At 39.3% G+C, this 15,267-nt stretch overlaps 1 protein-coding gene across 1 annotated transcript; it reads right to left on the bottom strand.

The window, feature by feature from the left end:
* On the bottom strand, nucleotides 1-6,717 carry CLEC3A (C-type lectin domain family 3 member A). Its single transcript, XM_003209837.4, has 3 exons — nucleotides 6,567-6,717; nucleotides 4,553-4,633; nucleotides 1-1,455 (listed from the first exon to the last, which is right to left on the bottom strand). Exons 1-3 carry the CDS (start codon nucleotides 6,679-6,681, stop codon nucleotides 1,070-1,072), a joined length of 582 nt encoding a protein of 193 aa, XP_003209885.1. The 5' UTR covers nucleotides 6,682-6,717; the 3' UTR covers nucleotides 1-1,069.
* Nucleotides 6,718-15,267: the final 8,550 nt, after the last annotated feature.

The following is a 15,267-nucleotide window of genomic DNA, read 5'->3' as shown; positions in this document are numbered from 1 at the left end:
AACAATATATTTAAATCATTTATTGAAATTCCCTTACATGACAGAGAAACTGCAGTTTATAACATGAAGGCAAATATGTATTGTGATGTAAAGAATAGCAAAAAATAGCCAGCTCAAATGTTGAGTATGAAATGGAAAAATCTGCACATGGCCCAGTGAATGATGGTGCCAGCAAGGCATGCTACCCACGATATGGAGAGAGGTGATTGAGGGGGTATGTTGTGCCTGAAAGGGAACCCTTCCTCTCCATTCATGCCTGAATTATAAAGCCTCATTCTGATCCAGCAGGAGAGGCATTTGCACATCTTTCTAAGGGATTACATACTAGCAGTACGATCTAGTCCCAGGTTGGTTTCTTCTACAGGAATGTTCCAAGTGACATCTAATATTTAGCCATAATTGAGACACTTAGAAGCAACCATGCTTAGACCTGATATTTAGAATAGCTACTTCCCCCATTTTGTAGCAGTGTATCTTATTTAACCCTGTATGCTTTAAGAATTATCATCAGATTTTTCTTTTTATCTTTCCTATCCCATATGTAAAAGTCTTGGTCACAAATCCGTCCTATTAAACTCTGTAAGGAGGATGGCTATTTTCCCAGGATAAACTCCAATGTCTTCCTTAAACACTGGAACAAAGAAAAGCCCTACATCTTCTGTTAGAACATGTCTCCATACAGCAATCTTTTTGTATACTTTCAATAAATTTACTAGAGATCTGAGATCAAGCAAAACCTTTCTACCATGAAGATACAAAGTGCAGAAATGAAGGTGAACCCCAGTAACCTGAACATCAGGCTGAAAGAATATGGCAAAATATGATGCAATATAGGTCAAAACATAGCATGTATTCCTGTACATGATGAGAGGCACTCACTAGACATAACATTTTAAGCATCTGAGTAGAAAATAAATTAATGAAGAAAACTTCTGTTTCAGGAAAGAGTGAGTATAATGCAAGAGATGGATATTTTTAACTCACCACTGTCTAAGTGGGAGGGGCTGCTAACAAGAAAAGATGGCATGTTAATAACCCAAAAAACAGTCATGATCACATGTATATGGAATTATGGGATCAGAAATTCACAAATATATCTTTTGGCAGTACGGCAGACCTCATCCACCCACTTGCCTTGTGTTGAAAAGAAGACACAGTTTTCACGCTTCCCCCCGTTTGGCTGGGCATTATCCCAATTGAAGTACTGTAGAGCCATGCCATTAACATCAACAAACTTCCCTTCATTTACCAAGTCATTGACACCTAGCCAGAACTCAGACCCTCCAGGCATACTGTTCTTGCCATAGTCTCGGAGAGTATTTGTTTCATCACTGTTCCTTGGGATAGCCAGAGTCCCTCCCTTGGCTATGCAATCTTCATTGGCTTCATGAAAATGCTTGGTGCCTTCTGATATGAGGTAGCACTTCTTATGGGCCTTTGTCCCTCGAAGACAGACTGTGAATAGATATTAGTTTGCAAGTTCAGTAAAAGCTTGAGCTTTAAATGATGTTTCCTAAAATGGTTATTTTTGAAAGGTATCTTGGTGGTTAAGCAATCAGGTTGCTCAGCAAGTGAAAAGCTCTTGCACCTGAAGAGTGGGTCTGCTACTCCTGTCTGTTTAGTATGTATCTTGTATGCAGCCAACATGCTAGTGTGCTTTTAGAAAGTCTAGGTGGCTTACAGACACATGTGTCTGGGGTGTAAGAGTTGGCCAAAAGCTGAACATGCTCTTAGGACTACTGCATTCACTTAAGAGAATGGATAGATAAAGTTGTGATCTTAATACCATGAAGTACTTTGGAAAATCTTTCCTGTGTTTACTTTGATGAACCTGAAGCATGATCTTAAGCCTCAGATTCCTACTTTAATTTAGATTTGCGGTTGTTTTTTTTTTTTGAGTTTGGGTTTTTGAAATTTAATTTGGCTACTTCTGAACAATAAAATATCATCCAGACCTGTTGTCAGTATGTCTTATCACTTCTTTTTGTAAATAGTCCTCTTTTCACGTGTCTTACCTTATTTCATCTCTTAAAACCGGTGGAATGAGTAGGTATGGATGTTCATATTGTAGGCAGATGTGAGTTAGTCATTAGGAAATCTATACTTGGCTTTATACTAAAAAGGCAGATCTAAAGGTCTTTTCATATTTATGGTATTAAAGTTCCAGAGTACAGTGTTATGCATTAACTTGGCCTATTTCATAGCAAGGAAATGCTAGAAATGTTATTTTAAATACATCCTGCTCGCCAGAAAAATATTGATTTGAAAATCATAATGCAAATCTCTTTCTGAGTGATTGATAAAAGTATATTCCCACCTGCAGAAAATGGGCATTCATCTCTTTAATTCTTAATTTCTGGCCTTTCCAACAAAGTGTATCCCTTCAAACTCATATGAGGTAAAGTGACTTAAATGTATAAAAACTTTCTAAAAAGCATTCTGAGCTTGCGTGACAATCTGAACCAAGTAACATAAGCACTTGCATTTAAAATCTGTTTGGACTTATTCTACTGGAACATATCAGAGAAGTCTTGATGTAAAGTACAAGTGTACTGAAACATGAATTTGGCATCTGCTCTGCAACTGGAATTGCCTTGCAAAACTGCTCTTAGAGTTCTTCCAGCCCAAAGTTTGTGCGGGCAGGCTTGTGGGAGTCAATCTTCAAGCTTCACTTTCCAGCTCTCCTAATGCACATATGTGAACAACTGGCTCTCCAAAGAAAAGTACTTAGAAGAACAGAACCCACCTCATAGGAGTATTACTTCTAAGTTGAGAAAGGTAGCAAAGGACTTGAATAAACGACTAAAATATTTATTTTTGGAATCTTGCATCTGCCTGCTTCCAGTCCATTTCATTTATTGCTTAAACTCATGTTGTACTTAAATAAGAACAGTCATGAAACAATATGAACATCTTCTGTCCTGATGTTTTCTATAGTCTAATTCCTGTCATCTGTTCTAGTAAAAAAAAAAAAGTAATGATGTATCTGATCAACAGGATATGGAAATTCACTCTGGACCATATCCTACATGCCTCAGTTCTTTAGCATTTCCAGTTCTAGCAGTCATTGCATTCCTTAGCTGCATTTTCAATATCATCTTTTTATGCTGGGACTTATCCTTCAAACTTCATCCTTTCCAAGTCCTAAGCTAGATAATGGTCAAAGAAAAGTAATTAGACTACTTGCTAAATTTTGAATTCTTTAACAAATTTATATTCATAGGAAAATCAGAGAGACTTTATCTATTTCAACAATTCTGCAGTATTGATAGAGACTATTCCTCTTTAGGGAGAAAGTTCATGCTGCTAAATGGCATATGGCAACATTTCACAGTACGTAGAAAGGAAAACTAGGAAATTCAAAAAGGAAAAGAAGGAATCAGATTGTAGTATATCTTGAAAGCTCCTAGAAGCTAAAAAAAGAGTTACTTTTTAAACTATCATAAAGCCATTAATGAACGCAGTCAGAGCTAGAGGGGTGATAGGTCTCTTTTTGCCAAAATTGGAATCCATTTGATCAGTATGGGTTCTGAATAAGTTTTGAGGATAGCAGATCTCCTGCCTCTGGTTTCATTTCTAAGCCACTGCTTACTTACTCTCAAGCTCCTTCTGGAAGCAATACAAGAACTACTTTTAAACAAGAGTTACTTGTCTAGCACAGGTTTCCTCTTTTAAGAAATTTCTATAGTCCTCTTATGACAAATTTAAAAGAAAAATATTTAGTAAAGCTCAAAAAGCTCTATGCAACCCAGGATGCAAAACAAGACAAACCCGCATATTACCATCCCTAAGCAAAATATGTTCTGTTTCATGTGAATGATGTCATTTCCTCTGTAGAGTCCTCTTGAATATATTTAAATGTCAGGTTTTGTGTCAACAGCTGTGAAAAAGAAGAACTGTCTAGTAAGTGTGCGCATATTTATCCTTATTTTGCTTGGAAATTTCCATCTAACTATTGGAGTATTTAAAGGACAAACTGCATGTTGATATAGGATATTTCTGAACTCACAGTGAATACTACTTTGAAGTTTTAGAGTAACTTTCACATCTGAATGTTGCAGTTCCCGCTATTTAAGATGACTCAGTCCTTTATGCTTATCTTGTTTTTGGATATTCTCAGCCTTTACAATGGCTGTTTTTGTCTTAATAGTCAGCCCGTGTTCATATCCAAGCTGGGGACCCAACTTATTGACCATTTAAGCTCTGAAACCCAGCAACTATGCCTATGTCTGATTATGCCTAACATGCACAAGACTCACAGCTAGAGGTTGTGCATAGCAAAGACAATGGTAGTTCTTGCTCCAGAATAATTATTGCTCTTTGTGAGCACTTAGTGAATCACCACATGTATACCATTAGTTCATACTTGCTTTTGCCCAAATATTTTCTTCAACTCTTGTTTCATCAATATAGCTGTATCATACTATGCATCGAAGGAGCTATATTCATCAGTCTCAAATCACCTTTAAAAAGATGAGTGAGACTGAAGAGTGTGAGAGAGAGAAGGCAGTGGTAACTTTTGGATGCCACTGAGGAGTGTAAGCTGCTTTACCTGATTGAAGTGCTTGCATTTCTTTGAGAGCATTTACTTCTCGCCACAACTTGTCAATCTGGGTCTTGAGGTCATCTTTTTCTTTAATGAAAGAAATATAGAGAAATAAGCAGGTATGCATGCAAAAAGTTATTTATTTATTTTTTTATTTTAACAACTGTTGAATTTCTGCATTGCCAAGATGTATTTTGACATTTTAAAGCATCAGTATTCTAGCTGCCCGTCTCTAGTTTATAGCAAAATTTGTTTACATTTGAACCTGTATGCTGTGGTGTGTGGGTGTACATGTACGTATACTGTATATATACATGCCATAAAAAAAATAGCAGCTCAGAAGATTCTGTGAACACATATGTTTTGCATGGCTTTTGTTTTAACACAGTGAAGGATAGCCGATACAATCTAAGTTTGATGTCTAAATGCATGCAGACAATCTTGCTGAGCTGCAATCTCCCCTTCCCAGGGGAGCCTTCCTCCCCACTGATGACTCGAGTCACCCACATTCAGCCCATGTCACCATTTTGTGACACTGACAAAAGTACCAATAAGATGATAAGAAAAGATGCTAAATTGCACATAATAATTTCATTTTCATGTTCTCTTCTGCATATTTTTCCCCTTAATCATTCTAATGGCCCACCACAATCAAACAGATAGCAGACAGGATTCCATTGCACAAGTTTACAGTTTGATTGCAGTGGTAAGCAGACCTTCCAGAAGCCACAGTAATGAGCACGAGGAATAAATAGGCTCTTTCACAAGCAGCAGAACTAACAAAGCCACAGTTCCTACAGATCTGTGTTACATCACCTAATCCTCCAGCTCCACCCCAGAAAGCTTGTCCCTTCTCCATACTCCCTAATCAGAGGGCATTGACCTTAGCTGTCCTTTATGTTCCCCATGGCAGGACTCCCAGTTCATGTTCTTCCCTATGATTCCCAGTTCCCAGTAGTCTCTCCATGACCCTTCTCTGCTTTGAAAGAGGTAAAAAGCAGAACAGATGAGCTTCTGGTACTATTTATTTATTTATTTGTTTAGCAGTAGCACACTTACACAGATTCTTTTTTTTTTTTTGCACCCACATCCTGAATTTCATAATTTTGGGTAACTTTTCCTCAGGACACCCATTATTTTGACAAACTGTTTCAAATGCAGAAGTTATCAGTGGAAAGCTGACAGAAAAATGTGCTAGCAGCACAAGGGTATATCCAGCTAAGAACTGAAAAGATTCAAAGGGAAAAATAAAAATATGTAAGTCTATAGCTCCAAAGCAGTATAACTGTGCTGTACAGTGACTTTATCAAAGCTCCATATTTTTCACTGACAAGGAGCTTAAATATCTGCCATTAGTGTAACCTCCATTATGCACACTTCTATTAGAAATAAGCCTTTAAATTAAGTACACGGTCCTTTCCAAACAGTCAGTGGTTCTGTATTTGCTCTGTAATTTTTGCTCTAGGAATTTAATCCTTCTTTTGGAAATTCTTTATTAATTTGACTTGCAATTTCATCATATTGCTCAAGTAGTATCCCACAGATATTACACAGGCATTTGGTTAAAATTAGGAAATGGACAAAAACCTGAACAATAACCCTTGAAGGTTTAATGTCTTATTCTGTTCTTTTCCATCATGTGCACGTGAATTTCCATTCTTCTGCTCTTAGTACAACTGTGTGACTAGGAATGATTGGCTGGAGTCTTCTCAGCTTTACCTTTGTATCATAAATAACGTCAGCTGTTAACAGAGATGAACAGCCATAATTTAATTGCAATGCAGCTTTATTTCTATAACTCTATAACTCTATTTCTATATCTTCTATAACTCTAGCACATTATTCTTGGCTTTACTAACTCACATAAAAATATTCGAAAGACAGGCATAATATAGACTCGACTATTGTTTGTTAATAAACATTTGGATTGTGCTACTTTCTTACTCACACAATGTTAAGTACATTGTAAACTTGCACAGTCTATAAACCTCTATCCCTCCTCCCAGTTAAAACCCAGTACCTTTCACTCTACGTTTGCTGTGCTTCCTAGCTTTGACTTTGGAAGCCTGGCTGATGGTCTGATCCAGCAGTAATATGCTTATGAGAAGAAAAATCATAAGTCCAGTTTGTGCCATCTCTCCTTTAAAGAACTTCACAAAAATCTTCAAGAGATTCTCTTCAGCAGCTGTGAGAGCAAGTCACACAGACACATCACAGTCAGGACTGACTGAGGTCAGTTTTATAAAAGTGTAGTGACAGGGTTGGCTGTACTCCTTGCTTACGAAATGTGTTTAATACTGAAGCTGGCTGCAGCATAAGGTGCCCCCTTGTTCTCACGTCTCATCTGAAATTCCTGTTTCCTTTTTGGGTTCAACTGAGACAGGTTGCTTTTAAGGGCACTGAACAGTGCTCCGATTGCTGCAAATGAATGCTATTTCTTCAGAGATAACACTCTATCTTTGAAGCATAACGGTATGCAAAAGCAGATGGGTGCTCAAAAATGCCTTGTGTAACGCCAGCCTCAGGTAGGGGTAGCATGTTTCTGTCCCATGCTGATTAAGTATGGACAGTGGCCATGATCTTATTTACACTGAAACAAAAGAAGATGTTACTCCTTAGTAAACATGGCAGCCACACACACACACAAAGTATATATATCACATTGTCAGATGTTCATTTATTATTTTATTAGGAGTTCATAAATACCTGCTAGATATTACTGTGCTTCTGAATAAGAACATTATGTGCTATCAGCAGGGTCTAGTTAGTTAGTTAGTTAGGAACAAAAGATTTTCACACTCTTACCATATTTCCCAAATCCTCACTACATGGCCAGGGGAAGAGATACTGCTCACAGTAAAATACAAGATACTGGAAGCAGGACAGTGCTATCTAGTCTATGGAGAGGTGTCTGCATTTGGTGCTCCTTAATTTGCCTTGAGACTGAGTTTTCTGGGAATGCCTTTAAGTTGGGATTGCTATAAGCAGTATCACCTCTCACTGAGTTTAGTGGATAAATGAGACTTTCAACAAGAGGGTTTGTTTAAAATGCTGACACCGAAGTCATCGTTGGGCAATGGGTGCAGGCAGGAAAAGTTTATGCCTCTCTGAAGCCATGATTCCAGACCCCTCTTTGCCATCTGCCTTGGTTCCATTCTGGTCGTATTATCACTGTTTTTCTTTTAGAACTGTAACAGCAAGAGACTTATTACTTTATTAAAATAAAGCTGAGATTTAGAGGCATGCTGTTTTACTACATGAGTGCATATTGGCTTTTTTCTAACCACATAGATTCTAAAATCACTTCAGCACTCATAATGTAAAACACACCTACACCAGCTGTTTTAGATACCTCCAAACAACTATTTGGATTCTCCATAGCTAGTACACATCTATTAATCATGAACTAATACTTCATAAACTTTTCATAAATTCAGTGATTTGCTAAAACTTGTTTTCAGTACTTTTGCTTCAAAGTATTGAAATACATTGTAATGTGTAGAGAAAACTTAGGAACAGTGCTAAAAGAACAGTCTGAAGGTCTGTTTTGAAAGCTTCACCCAATCCATCCAGTAGGCTCTTTGGGCATTTTACCATTAAGAAAGTAGATCAGTTGGACTTTACTCCTAAAACCTGAAAAACAAAGCTGTCCTTGCATCTGCTGAGAAAACCCTTAAGGACACAGGAGATTGTTCATTTACAATTTGTTTTGAGTACCTGAGAAATAGGTTTCACACCTATGACTAATCAACAGCAATTAAGAAGGCAAGTTTAATTTCTTGTATACAGCGTGTGAGCAGAAGAGTCAGAGAAAAGCCCAAATATGTTGCTTAGAATATTTGAACTCCCAGTGCTAGTGGAGGAAGCAGAAAATGGAACCCTGTGGGAGGCCTAGAGCCCCTCCAGAGTAAATACAGGCTCTGTATATGGTCTAGAAACTGGCGTAACAATGCCATTTAGAGCTGTAATTTTTCTTTTACAAGCATAGTTAGAGTAATGTCATATGGCCCAGAGAGTGAACAAAATTACATATGTATGAAAGTAATTTTTCTTGGGACAAATTAGTCCTCTTTCTGTATGAGAATGTGCTATACAAATATAAATACTCATACTTTTATAGCTGTGTCCAGACTAAGATATGTTCGTACTCTTTATTCACACCAGTATAGCAGAACTTCTGCATAAAGACAAAGCTGCAGTTTTTCTTGAATTATTTAACTTGAAAAGAAACATTTTGCTGAATCCAGAGCTGCTGTACTGCACAGACACCTGGGTGGTTTTCTGGCTCCTGATTCCCTGCCTCATTCCATTTGCTTTCAGACAACTGAACCATTCAAAGCTTAAGCAACCTTTGGTGAAAAGTTCATTTCAGTTTCTCCACAGAGTCTCTTCAAGTTAAAAAGTCTATTCTCCTCAGAGACAGTTCCACCTTTATATGCTCCTGTAAACTGGCTCAGAAAAACTCTTTGTACAGCTGTTTTTCCTTTCCATTCTCAGCCATCATTGAGTTTGTGGAAAGAACATGCAACTGGGCACAGAGTATGAGAAGTCAGTGTGAGACGTGGACTGGATGCTCGGCTGAGATCCTGAAATAGTCTGGCTGCAGCAGTAATTTCCTGTTATGAGGAATAGGATCTATGCAGGGGGATCATGTCCTTTGTTATCCCCTGAGGTAGTAGAGCTACAAGTAGAATAATACTTGCAAAAATATCTTTAAAGAAAGACAATGTGGTATCTTGAAAAGCAAACCACGCACAAATTGCTATTTGAATGTCTGTATTTTACTGAGTTCTACGGTTCCCTCCAGGTTTCAGAGCTAATTGCATCATGGTCTGTTGGACCAAATGGGAAACTGAGGGGCTGCATCTGCTGCTGAAATCTGAGCAACTGTTTCTGCAACATTTCAGTTACAGAAATCTCAGCTCAACATAGGATTTGGAAAAGAAGCTTGTACATGGGTAATTATTTTCCTGTTCTACTGAGAGTATAAACAGAAAATGAGAACTGATCAGAGCTGTTGCCAACCTAAGGAATTTCAGGTGGGGTAAACCCAAGAGCCAATGTAGCCAACAGAGGTTGATCACCTCCCAGGCATCAGTTTTTATGAATGATTTGGGTAGTATATGGGATCCACTGGTTGATTTTCATTTATTTAAACTAAATATAAGAGATTTTGCAAATCCTTCTAACCGAGGATTATGTCATGCTTGGAAAAATACAGTGTGCTTGATTTCTTTGGCCTTGAAAAGTCTTAAAAACTTTTTCTTAAGGATTTTGTCTCCATCCAACCAGGTATGAGGCAGGTCTATGGCTAACATCCCAACACCAAGGTTATTTGGGGGAAATTTGTACAAGTAAGCTGTGTATTTGGAAAAGGGAAGGGCTAACCTTATGGTATGTGAGGTTCTGTGAAAATTCTTAATGATATTTTGGGTTTGTACAATCGGTTCAATGTTTTTCCTGCCATATGAATTTGCTTTTCTAAAAGGAAATTTGTTAGCCATAAGGGTTTTGCTATGTCTGTTACAATTAAAGGAAGTTACCAGTTTATTGAAAAAACAGGCTGCCCACCACTGACCTGCACTGAAAGTCCCTGAGTGTTGAAATGAGGGCATGTACATCTTCTTTAGGAGTATAAGACTCCTATCCCAAACGCATCCTCACCTCGACACTGATAATGGGATTGATGAACAGGCTTTTCTAGTTTTCTTTTTCAGTTCAAAGCTAGCTGCTTCAACTATAGGAGTCATGGGATTTGGTTTGGCTTGGTGCTTTTCATTTACCACACAGTAAATCCAAGGATTTTTACTTCAGAAAATGAAGAAATTTGAGATATAAATAATAGGTGTACAGAAAAGATTAAAATGAAAACATTTTGAATGTTTTTGAATGAGTGTTTTTGTATCTTCTGTTTGGGGCCTTTGCCATACCATCATCTAAAGCTGGACCTTAGCAAGCAGGAGACAGTAAGTTGTGTGCAAGAGGCAGCACAGTAACTTCTATCTATCACACATATTCAAGGAAAATGTCTTTATCTTATCTGTGACCAAACTGTATCACTTGTATTCCTTTCTTTCTCTTGCAGTGGCAGTGAAATTATGGGTTGTAAATGTGAAAAAGTAATGTTGATCATGTTTAGAAAATGAATTCAGAATTAGAATTCAGAAGAAATTCACCAGATGTATATAAACCAGTGTTAGCAAAATAATTGCTCTTTTTGGTTACCTACCCAATGCTGCTGAGCAGTGATAAAGTTGCCTTCTTGTAGTGTTGCCAAGTCTTGTTTTAAATCAGAGCTTTACTGGCAAAAATAGGTGGTACTGAGCATTTTGTTGATTGCCTCTGCCTGTGTCTTTGGACAGGAAGGACCCCAAGGAAATGGCTTCTCACCTAGGGTTACATGCTTTAATGGCTGTGTGAAATGCGCAAAAAACAAAACACAATCCCCCACAAACCAGAGACTTCTTCACAGTCAGGTGACTCCATGTCATCTCTAAAGATAAGGGAGTTTAGGAGAAAATTTAAAGCTTTGGTTTCCTTGCAATCCAGGTGCAAATAAAGCTGTTGAATGGGGTCTTTTGAAATGCTATTCCTCTGGACCTGGCAAGGTTTCTGTGTTGGGAATTGCTGGTGGCAGCACAGCTTGTTTAGCCCTCAGGGAACATGTGAGAATTTGTCTGTTTCTCTTTTGTAAACCTAAAATACCTGTTGTGCTAATTTTTCTCCTGCAGTGTGTGCTACCTGTTTGCCTTTCAGGAAGTGAACTAAAAACATCCTGAGCACTTAATTTCTCCCTTTAATTTTTTAGTTTTGATCACTGCAGTCTCTCTGCTATGAAACTTTACAGCTTCACATTAACATGATCTTAATATGTTCTGCACATCCTTACATATGCCAAATAACACAGTTTGGACAAAACCTTAATTTAGCCCCCCGCTTGCTAAGGTCCAGCTTTGAGATGCTGGTATGGCAAAGGCCCCAGTCAGAAGCTCACAGGACAGTCTGAAATGCACATTCACAGGTTCATAGCAGGTTAATAACAGTGTGGCTTTGCTTACTGCCAGTAGGGCTGGCCAGAGGAAGGATTGCATTTTGGCTTGTGTAGATGTTTGTAGGATTTTCCTATAGCAGATGGAAAAACAGACCTTCTCGGGAGTGTGATCATGTCTCGCTTTGGTGGCTGCACTTCACAGAGGACTCCAATGTTCTGCTTGAGGGCTGAGACCCCTTGCTTTGGCAACTCAGGAGCTTGAGATCCCACTCAGCTGTGTCAGTATCAGCACAGAGGTCCCCATCGCTGCAGTGCTGCTGCTCCCCTGCCTGCTGACAAGAGGCTTCAGCTGGGGCTGCCAGCCTGACCTGAGGCAAGGAGCCAAACCACAACTCTGCAGCCCAGGGCTGTCACAGGATCTGCAAACAGCTGACCCTGCTTTACCTGTCCTGGAGGCAGCACTACCCCATGTGTAAGCATAATCAGCTCATGCACCAGGCCCCAGGGTTGGAAAACGTGTGATATGGTCCAAGCAAAACACCTTTCTTTTAAAAGTCAAAGGAATTTTTAATATGCCAGATCGGGAAAGAAAAATAGCATCTAAATGATCTGAATGCAACTGTTGGGGTGATGTCTATTGACAAGTCAAGCAGTGGAAAGTGGAGCTGGCCCTGCCTTACAGGACAAATACCAAAGCCAGCCCTACTACACACACTATGCACACTTATTCAAATATTTTCAAAAGATCGTTTTGAATGGAAATTGTTCTGGCATTTCCCAAGTAATTTAGACACTGCATAGATGTAAACATCACAGAATTTTGCATTCTTACATTAGTCGTTGCCACATGCATTCTTACTGCAGTTTATTCCATTTCCAGCAGATGTCTTAAGTGCCCTAGGAATCATTAGGATAGGTCTGATTTTGTATTGTTTTCCCATCAAAACAAAACAGGAAAGACCAAGTTCCCTCTCTGCTTAATGCTCGGGGTAAATCCATTGTGTTTATGGCTTTCCCCCAGCATTACAGCAGAGGCTCAGGATCAGTCTCATTACATGTTTTCTTGAGGCTTCATTACAGTACGGTCAGCAGTTGAGACAGGCATCTCTCAGATCAAACATATTCTTACAACTGGGATTTCAAGGGAAAGGGGAGGTTATTTGTGCTGGTTTTGGCAATACTGTTTCCTTAAATAATGCTACAGGTTCTGCATGGGCTAAATTGACTTCCTCTAACAAGGTGATACAATTTCCCAGGTTGCATGGACGTCTGCCTGATTAAACTGCCTGATTCATCTTCTAAAGGTCTCTGAATCTCAGGATCATGCATGGCTGATACCACCACATTGCAGTCGGGGAATGAATGGGTGGGGATTGCCTAATCTGACATTTGCTGCCATGCATACACTTCATTCCTTTCCAGCCACAGGACACATCTCTGCAGTTCTCAGGAGCCCTCCTTACAGGCTAGGCTCCCCACTGACCTCAGACCTGCAGCTAACATGACCTGCTAAGCCTTCATCTAGCTCCCTGTCCCTAGGAGCTAAATCCTCTCTAAAGGCTACAAATCTTTGCCTGAGTAAGGCCAGCAGCCTTTGCTCTCTGTCAGATAATTAGATAATTAAGGGATCATCTCCTCACACAGCAGCAAATTGATGCCATGTCACCAAAGCTGGAAATGTAAAAGCCTGTCTAAGGGCAGAAATAAGCCAGCTCTATTTGTGCAGCTGTAGGCCTGCTGAAATGGCAAAGCTGCTTTCAGACAGGAGCTGGCAGGTTTGAGCAGTGCTACATGCTGCTACGTGGACTCAATAACTTGGGACTTCATTAGCATGAGGATCTTGGCTCCACACAGTGCTGCATGGAGGAGATGCTCCCCAGGTTACAAGCAGTGAATGGTCTCTATTTACAAGGTATCTAATGTGACCAGGAGACAAAAAACTACCAGGAAAAAACTTGTGTTATATATCCAACCTGTATGTTCTTATACAAGCTGGCACTTGATGCTGGAATTTGGGCAGCCTTTGTGCGCAGCGTCTGGTAGAGCAGGGGCTGTGGAACATGAGGAGCAGCAAAGCTGTAAGTGCAGAGGAGCAGCTGTATTCTCTGTGCAGAGATTTTTCATTTTGTCCTTTCTTTACTTGCTCCAAGGCTCCATAAAACCGGTATAAAACAGCACTGTGTTCTCGAGAAAGACAATTGGTTTGGGCAATGCGCACAATGTATTTTAATATGGAGAACTGAGTAAAGATTTAAAAAAGAATCTTTTTTAATAAGCTGTGGCATGGAATAAATATTACTCTCTGAATTTTTAATACTGAAGCTATGGCTAGGTTCATTTAGAGGACCAATCAGCTTGATGCTGTCCCTGTCAAAGTCAGTGGTGAAACTCCTATGAGATTCCAGTTTGAGTTGAATTTACTGTCTTAATGGGAATAAGGAAGGAAGCTTGTAATAATTATCCTTTTATTATCCTGTTTTGCTTGATGATTAGCAAACAGAACATTGTGTAATAACTTTATTCATTGCTGTCATGTTGAACAAAATGCAGATCAAAAATCTCATGTGAATCATATTATGTATGCTTTATTAAGTTAACCTACAATGCCAGGGAATGTGCTGCAAGCAAGATAATATTGAAATGAGGCTAATGCTTAATATGTGAACTGTGAGAATTGGTTAGAGCAGTACTGTGCAGCACAGCCAACGGCATCCAGTACGTGTAGGTGTGCAGCTGCAGATTGATTGCTCAGGTGGGAGCTTCAAGACAATTCCTTGTGTAAATCTCTCATCACGTGCCTATGGGAAAGATGGGTCTGGGACTCCCAAAGCAGTGCTTCTCTCACTGACACACTGCATAAACACACCCCTGACACAGGAGTCCAACATCATTTAGCAATCAGACTTAATTACAGCATAAATTTTTACAGCCCAGTATGCCACACCATTTTCCATCTGATCCTCAGATGGAGCAATCCCTGTTCTGCCCAAAAGGTGAGGATGAGCCCAAAGGGCTGGTTCTGCTTTCTCATATTAATCTAGGCACTGCTTGGCAGAAAGGGCTGGGGTCAGGAATCTGAGTTGTTCCTTTTCCCTGCAGTGCCCCACTGAAATGCTTCTAATGTTCGTGGCTGATTCAGGTTCTGAGCTATCCTGCTTGATGAGAAAGAGCAAGGAAAATCTTGACTATTATCTCTCAGCTGCATACTTTTCCATGGGGCTTTGCAGGCAGGGTTTTTAGCATAAGATTCTGCGGGTTCACCTCCTTTGCCTTGGAACAAGTATGATTTGAGACACAGCTTTCAACCACGAAGGAAAAAATTCCAGCTCAGCTGGTAAGTTTAATCAAGATTCTTTCAGTAAGGGGAAAATTAAATCCTGGAGAATTATAAATCCTTAAACCTAACAGCAATAAATAGGGCATTGGACAAAACATTTAGTTTCGTTTTTTCCTATCTATGATGGCTCAAGAACACAATGGTACCATTGAGAATCATAGAATTGCTCGGGTTGGAAAAGACCTTAAAGATCATCAAGTCCAACCACAACCTAGCTGTACTACCCTCACTCTAACGGCCCTCTGCTAAATCACGTCCCTGAGCACCACATCCAAATGGTTTTTAAACACAACCACCTCCCCGGGGAGGGTATGCTTTTATCAGACCAGTGAGGCACTTGACCAGTCAAAGGACACTTGGTTTTATTCTTCTTTTTTTTCTTTTTTTTTTCTT

This window comes from Meleagris gallopavo, chromosome 13 (assembly GCF_000146605.3).
Source record: "Meleagris gallopavo isolate NT-WF06-2002-E0010 breed Aviagen turkey brand Nicholas breeding stock chromosome 13, Turkey_5.1, whole genome shotgun sequence".
Taxonomy (NCBI): Eukaryota; Metazoa; Chordata; class Aves; order Galliformes; family Phasianidae; genus Meleagris; species Meleagris gallopavo.
The sequence above is the reverse complement of the archived record's forward strand: the minus strand, read 5'-3'. Positions and strand labels throughout refer to the sequence as shown.